Here is an 8,253-nt window from a genome sequence, read left to right on the forward strand (position 1 = left end):
AACCATGCCCCTATTTGCTGAAGTGATCACAACTTGAAATGTGTTCTGATGTTGGTATGATTAGAGCTGGTGATGTCTCAAAGTTGCACACTGCTCAGGAAGTCACTGTTCATAATGGTCATTACTGCCGCAGTTCACGTCAGATTTTAATATATTGCATTCGTGCATCGGTTAGGCTTTCTAAGAGTATGTTTAGCTGTTGCAAAAGTAAGGGGTGGATAGCAGAATTCACAGAACGCTAAGCTGTGGATTGGAAACACCTTAGTGTAGATGAAGTAGGCTTTAAATTTATATATAGATATATTAATATATTGCATTCGTGCATCGGTTAGGCTTTCTAAGAGTATGTTTAGCTGTTGCAAAAGTAAGGGGTGGATAGCAAAATTCACAGAAAGCTAAGCTGTGGATTGGAAACACCTTAGTGTAGATGAAGTAGGCTTTAAATTTTTATATATATATATATATATATATATGACACATTTATATACATATATGTAAATGTGTCAGTAAAGTGGAAGCATGCCCTGGTTTCAGAACGGTGGAATGGAAACTTGAGAATCCTTGCAGGATTCAGTGTTGTGCTTAAAAGTGTACTACTTACTTACAGTCTGCTGGCTCACAGCTTGGATGCACCTGATCAGTGAGTTTGGGGTTTTTTAGTAACTCATCTTTCTCATTCTTCTTCTTGTTCAAGCTGAATGTGTCAGTAAAGTGGAAGCATGCCCTGGTTTCAGAACGGTGGAATGGAAACTTGAGAATCCTTGCAGGATTCAGTGTTGTGCTTAAAAGTGTACTACTTACTTACAGTCTGCTGGCTCACAGCTTGGATGCACCTGATCAGTGAGTTTGGGGTTTTTTAGTAACTCATCTTTCTCATTCTTCTTCTTGTTCAAGCTGGTGAAGCCCTCTATGTGAGCTGCTTGTGGCTTCTGTTACCACAATAGCAAAACTGGGTGTGCTGTCTTTCATGATACATGGTTCTATCTCTGAGCATGTTAGCTTAAAGGAGAGTAAAAGTCATGTGTAGATTCATCTGACCTTACTGTAGTATGGAGAGACATGTGCTATCATTTTCTAAAAGTACATACAGTTTGTTGTACTTAATTATACTGTGTCAGCCTACTGCTCGTAGTGAGAGTGTTTTGCTAATTGCAGTGCCAAAATATTAAGAATGTAAATGTTGACAGTTTTGTGTACCAAGAAGATCTGAGACTTTAACTTTTATAGCTTTTTTTTAAAAAAAGCTGTATTTGTTTAACATTACTTTCTAATAAGGTTTTTTTAACATTATTTTCTAATAAGTTTACTTTTGCCATCTCAAAAATAAAAAAAAAAACCACCTCTAGACCACGTGGTACAGAGAGAGATAACTGTAACTGCCTTTGTCCTTGGTCTGTACTTGAACTCATATTTCTAATGATGGCCTTCTTGTTATCTGTATCAACTCTTCTCTCTAAATTGTTAAGTCAGTGATTCTTCATTCTAGTAGTGCTTAGGTCTGGTTTGTTTTCAGTTTCTATTATGAGGAGGTTTTTGTCAGAATAAAGAGACTAGCAAAATAAAAGTGAAGCTATGTGTCTGTACCTACACATGCACATAGGTATATAAAAATACACATATTTATATATACACCCCTTCACTTTTACACACACACACACATGATAGTATGAAGGAAAAAACAGGGTAAAGGTCAAAGCTTGGAAATGCTACCCTTAGTATATTGGAAGTATCTGTTCCGTTTTCCTTTGCCCCATCTTAGTTATGTGTGTTTCTTCGTGTTTTCAAGTATAGGTAAGCATATCTCGTATAAAACACTGCAAAGTAACATAGAGTCTCCCAGATTAGATCTGGGGAAGTTTACAGTAGAGGGTGTTATGCATGTACGTTAGGAATAGAGAGCCTGGAATTTGCAGAGCCTTTTCAGATATGTTTGTCCGGCCAGCACTTTTAGTGCTAATCAGTGTGTTTAAAAAAAAGGGGAGTGGGGCAGGGGGAGGGTTATATTATGTTCAAAAGAGCCCTGGCTTTACAGAGTCTTTTCAAATACATTTGTTAGGCCAACAATTTTAGTAATAACCAGTGGGTTAAGAAAGAAAAAAAAAAAAAAAAAAAAGTTGAGTGGTATATGTGGTTCAAAAGTTTCCAATATTTAATTTTTTACTGCTACTGCTCTGCAAGTTTTTTTCATTTATGCCTTTTTATTTTTTCAATGAGTCTTGTAAGAACAGGATAGCGAGTCACACCTTTGTAATCTCTTGTATATGTAAAAAAATAAAATGTTTTTTTAGTACCATATCAACTCTAGATATCAGTTCAGTAATGGACTCATAAGAGCGTACTGGTGTGGAAATCAGGAGTTTTCAATTCTGCTCTTGTATCGGACTAATCACAATGGATCTCTATTGATTTCCCCCCCCATTGCCCTTTTGACTAGTTCTACAATTTTTTTTAATTTTTTTGCCTTGAACTGACACTATATTCGCTTATTCTCAGTGTCTGCTGACTTGCAGGTAGTTCCTTCAGCAGACTACATTAAATAGTTCTGTTACCACAGATTGTACTTTATTTTGTTGTAGGTACAAGATGCTGGGCAAGAGATGGTGGCATCTTCTGTCACACCAGGATCAGGCAAATCAAAGGTAATCAGAACTCACAAAGCTAATTTATTTGGATAGCAGTAGTTGAAGGGGTTACAGCTTAGCATGCTAGCTGTGACTAATAGGAAGACATAAAGGTATTTTTAACCAGTTTCCTGTCTTCTAGATTTCTTGAAAAATTGATTTACAAACAGTAGACTAAGGTGTTTTGGAAAATATGGGGAAAAAAATCTTGTATTGGAATATTCACTTCCTGTCATTTGCTAAAATATCAGTAGCATCTAGTTTTGACAGTAGTCTGTTTCATAACATACACAGACTTCTTTGCATATGCTGGAAGTAAACTTAAACAATGTGGATGTTAGGTCAGCATGCTATTTTCAAAACATTGTTCAAATTATATTACTGAATTGTAACCCTTCCCCAACAAGTTTTCCTTTCTAACTGATGCTGCCCAGTTGTGTGCTCTAGAGAGATTTCTGAAATGTACAGAATTAGGAGTAGTTTCTGTCATTGCACTGGAAAGAACAGAATTGGTTAACAGAACAGCAATAACTTAGAATGTTATTGTTCTTACAAACGTGTAATAAGACAGTTTCTTGCCCTAAAGTTTAACTTCTTGGAAGGCAGATGCTAAAATGCACTGTTTTCTGTTTACCTCTGGGTTAGAAGAAGCTGGTTTCTCTAATATGTGCTTTTTTACAGCTGGACACTTTGCCCAAAGAAGATCTCATCAAGTTTGCAAAAAAGCAAGTGATGCTTATACAGAAAGTGAAGTCAAGATGTACAGGTACCTTACTGGAAAGAGAACCATTTCTGCCTTAATGCTTGGTACTATCTGACCTTTCCTAATATCACTGCATGCTTTTGCTAGGTAGATTTAAATTCTAGGCAAATATCCTAATTTTTTTTCTGCAATTTCACTAATTTTTGTGGGAGGATAAGGACTGAAGTCCTTAGAGCAAGGAAGGGAAGAAAAAGAAGCATTGCTTTTGTCAGGTATTAAATTCATTTTGATCTGGCAGTGTGGAATGATGAAACAATGTAGCTTATGCAAGAGCTGAAGTGGGACTTGTCCTTGTTCTCCATATGGGTTGCAGGGATACGTGTTGTTTTTCAGGAAGCAGGTGGTAGGGGGAATGTCTGTGATAGATTTTTGCATAATAAGTACTGCTGTAGAGTACAATGGCTTCTTTAGAATGGTTGGCTACTTTATATTTGATCATTTGCTTCTTTTACAAGAAATCTTAAAATATACCAAACAAAATTTTGTGTTAATCGCCTGAAAATATCCTGTGTAAATCTGAGCTCTCATGTGCTGTCCCTCTCCAGTTTTCTTCCAGTGGCCAACTACTTGAACTGGTGTCACTTGCCCTTGTTTGGAATTACAGTTATGCTGACTGCTGGTAGCTGCCCAGCCAAACAATAAGGATAGGGATGGGCTGCACTAGGCTTTTCCTCAGTGAGGTTATTCATAAAATCTTGTTCTACTTGCTGCCTATTTTTAGAGAACCAGTAGGAACTGAGTATCTTTTCTCTGGCTTAAATTGATCATGAAATACAAGGTAAGATAATAATCAAAAGAATTTCTGTCTGTTGTCCCTCCACCCAAACAAAGAAGCTTTGCTTCCTCAGGAAACCGTGCTAAATGTCAGGACTGGAGTGGTAGTACCAAATGTTTGTTCTCTTTCCATTAGCCCTTTTTATCACTCAGTAACAAACAAAAATTGATGAAGTAAAAGACATCTCTGATTTGATTAGGAGTGTTGTTAGGCACTGGATTTACTAGTAATTTGCTACTGTGGTGGAGCATCAATTCATGCTGTGGAATTTCTGTACTTTTTTAAGAACTAGAGAAAGAGATCGAAGAACTCAGATCTAAAGCAGCTGCTGGAGGAGCTGATGATATTATTCAGGTAGGAATATGTAATGGGTTTCTCATGTATTACATAATGTTAGCTGATATAAATCTACAGAAATAACTTGTGGTAAATAGTAAATAGCTTTAAAACTGTTACTCAAATTGAATGTAATAAATTTTCATTAATTCAAGACATTTCCTAAAACTTGTTTTTTCTTCCTCCCCCTCATCCTTACTCCTCTTTTCAGAAAATACTACCAGTTCTGTGAGGAATAGTACAGAATAGTATAATTTCCTCAGCAAGACTTTTTTCTTGTGTAGCTGGTTAGACAGGCTTTTGTTTATTTTAGAATGACCACGGTGGAAAGATATTAGCCATTTAGAACACTTCTGAGACAGTCATTTTATGAGATCAGAAACATGTAAATTGCATATCCCAATACTTTTAGGAAAGTAACTTAAGTGGCAAGAACATCTATCTTTCTCAAATTAGGGGTCATAGCATATGAAAGTGAAAATTTGTAGTGAGGAAGAATTTATCAATTGGAAAATTGTTTTTAAAAATTTGGATGGAGATTTCTATGGAAGGGCAGCTCCCTGCTGCCCCCACCACCTGGTGATAAAAAATTATCTGATCAGAAGTACAATTTTGAACAGAATCTATTACTCAATATTATTGGTTTAGTCTACCTATTCCATATCTGTCATATTTAGGCTGAAAGTAAATTTTAAAATGCCTGATCTGTTTAATTGACAGAAAGGTCATGTGAGTTCCTACAGTTTGCAAAGTTGTTCAGGCTTCCATTGTTAAGAAACCCTTATTTCAGTGATCTTTCTCCCTTAAAAACAGGCTCTCACAGAAAGACTGGATGTTGTACTTCTGGAAAAAGCTGAAAGTCAGCAGCAGTGCATAGCTCTGAAAAAAGAAAATATTCAAAGAAAGCAAGAAGCAGAGGTATTGAAACGAGCAATAGAACACTATTAAATTTTTTCAGAATTGAGTTTAATTTCTAGTTTTGCTTGTTGTGTATTTCACTTTCATTTTAATCTTTTTCTTCACTTACCTGTGTTTTGTTTTACCTTACAAAACGTCTAAAGACCTCATATGTTAAAGCATGTTTTCTCTGTACTCCCTAATTTATAGTTTTTATAAAGCTGACAATAAATACAAAATTTTTATATGCACCAGCTAGATCCACAGCTGTTCACAAAAGAATTCAGTCTGTGCATTAGCCTACATATGTGATGGCTTCAATCAATCAGCTCTGTCTTTCCATGGGAAATACGAGGTTTACATTCAGATATTCATAGGAAAGAGCCTGTCAGCCAGGGCATCTGTATAATAAAGTGAAGAGTGAATTGCTTGCAATTGATGAACTTTGTTATATTCCAGATACTTGAACTTGATGCACTAGAAGTAATTTGGTCTTTAATACATTATCAGAATAGTTGCTAAAGCTGAAATCTATTATGACCATTTTATGAAATTATGCTGGTAAACATGATTTAAGACTTAGTTTTCCTCTCTCATTCTGCAAACGTTTTTGTACTTTCTGCAGTGTCTCCTGAATTGAGTTGTCCTACCTTAGTTAGGTATTTAAAAACCATATCAATTTTTAAAACTCCTGAGTCTTCTAATTCATTATTGCAAACAGTTTATTATGAAATTTTGTGTGCTAGTATTTAACAACTTTCATGTTTATTTAGGCTGCAGTGGCTAAGACAGAGGAATTGCAGAAGCAACTGGAGCAATCAAGTATTGACTTTCTGAAAGAAATAAAGGCTCTGAAGAGTGAATTAGCAAATGCGCAATTCAAACACAATGAGGACTTAACAAAACTGCAAATAGAATTAGAGGAACAAGTGAAGAAACAAATGGGGCTGGTGGAACAGATTGAATGTCATAGTGATAGTCAAAAAGAAGTTAAAAGATTACAAGATGATGTCCAGAGAATTAAATCTACTTATGAGGAGCAAGTTTTGTGTCTGAGCAAGCAGCTGGAAACTGTGAATGAAGAGAAAAACAAAGAAGTGACAAATCTGCAAGAAACTATTAAAAGCAACTCTCAGTGTTACCATAATGAAATAAAAAACCTGAATGAAGAGCTTAAAAAACTAAAAATTGCCCATCAGGAAGAGGTATCAGAGTTGATGCATCAGATTGAAATATCATCTAAAGAAAATGAGGAAAAGCAAAATCAGATAAATCAGTTGCAGCACAATTTGGCAGAGGAAGGCTTAATAAAAGAGAAAAATGCAAAGGATGAAATGTGTGCTCATACTGACCAGTATGAATATGACTTGGAGCAGCTGAGAGAAGTCTTAAATAAAAATGTAGGAAGCAAGACAGATGTTGTAGATACACAAGAAGAACCTTGTGTAGAAGCAAAAATGGAAGAAAAGGTTAGGCATCTGGAGCATAGCTTAGAAGAGCTCCAGTCCCAACACAGTATATTAAAAGATGAGTTAACTTACATGAGTAATGTTAAACTAAAACTGGAAGAGGAAATCCATCGCATAAAGGATGAGTATTTTCATGAGCGGGAAGACTTGGACTTTAAGATAAATGAATTGCAGCTTACTAAAGAGGATTACTGTTGTGTAATCGAAAAACTAAAACTGGAGCTTGAAGCAGCAAGGCAGCACTGCGAAGCCACTGTAAAAGAGCATAACTTAGAAACTCAGACTCTGAAAGAGCGACAGAAGAGAGAAATTTCTGAACTAAATGAAACTTTATTATCTGCTTCTGAAAAAGAAAAGATGGCATTAGTTTTTGAAATGCAGGAACTTCGAGAACAACTTGAAAAGCTAACTCAGGAGAAAGAAGAAGCAGTGTCCAATTACAACAGCCTGAGAGAAACAATGGAAACTCTACAGACTGAGCTAGGGGAATCTGCTGGAAAGATCAGCCAGGAGTTTGAATCAATGAGACAACAGCAGGCTTCTGATGTCAGTGAACTGCAACAGAAACTCCGGGCTGCTTTCAATGAAAAGGATGTTCTTCTTGAAACTGTGAATCGCCTCCAGGAAGAAAAAGAAAAATTGTCATCTAATCAGCTAGAGATAGAAGAACTTAAATTTAAAATTGTTAGTCTTCAGGAGGAGAATAACTCAGTAACAAGCTCCATTGACCAAAAAGAGACTGCTATAAAAGAACTGGAAGAGAAGATCATTGCTCTTACTGATCAAAACAGTGATATTTTAAATGAAGTAAAATGCTTGGGTGAAGAGAGAGAAACACTTCAGAAAAAGTGCAAGCAAGAACAAGGAAAAGTTTGGGAACTTCAGCAAGAAGTAGATGTTGCTAACCAGTATAATAGTGATCTGAAGAAACAGGTGGAGGAATTAACAGAGAGTATGACTGAGGCTTTAACAAGGACAAGTGAAAACAATAAAATGCTAGAGCAACTGAAAAACCAGATGGAATCTCTGGTGCGAGAAAGAGAGAACCTTTCATTTGAAGCACATACTCTTCGTGAGGAGAATAAGAAAATCATTCAGGAAAAAGGCAAATTAAGTGAAGAGCTGGAAAAGATTACATCTGAACGAGATGGTTGGTTAGTGTTGAAAGAGGAGTCTGAAAACTTAGAAAAGAAACTACAGATTATGACTGCAGAAAAAGACCATGTATCAGCATTACTTGAAAGCGAACAAGAGCACAGATCCCTTGTAAGAATTCAGCTGTACCACTTACTTGAGCAAGTGGGGTCCAGCATTTCAGATCCTAATGAAGAATATGATCCTCTTAGATTGTTAGAAATTGCAAATGAATTCCTGACAAAAATGAAAGAAGAG

General features: G+C 36.1%; 1 protein-coding gene across 1 annotated transcript in view; it reads left to right on the forward strand.

Moving 5' to 3' along the window:
• Positions 1–2,576: 2,576 nt before the first annotated feature.
• The window catches only part of GCC2 (GRIP and coiled-coil domain containing 2), a 25,914-nt gene continuing 20,237 nt past the window's right edge, over positions 2,577–8,253 (forward strand). Inside the window, 5 exon segments of the mRNA XM_029087420.1 lie at positions 2,577–2,639; positions 3,303–3,387; positions 4,446–4,513; positions 5,309–5,413; positions 6,166–8,251. Of these exon segments, the coding sequence (XP_028943253.1) occupies positions 2,598–2,639; positions 3,303–3,387; positions 4,446–4,513; positions 5,309–5,413; positions 6,166–8,251 (2,386 nt within the window). The 5' untranslated portion in view covers positions 2,577–2,597.

Source organism: Antrostomus carolinensis, unplaced genomic scaffold (genome assembly GCF_000700745.2).
Source record: "Antrostomus carolinensis isolate BGI_N321 unplaced genomic scaffold, ASM70074v2 scaffold6921, whole genome shotgun sequence".
NCBI lineage: Eukaryota > Metazoa > Chordata > Aves > Caprimulgiformes > Caprimulgidae > Antrostomus > Antrostomus carolinensis.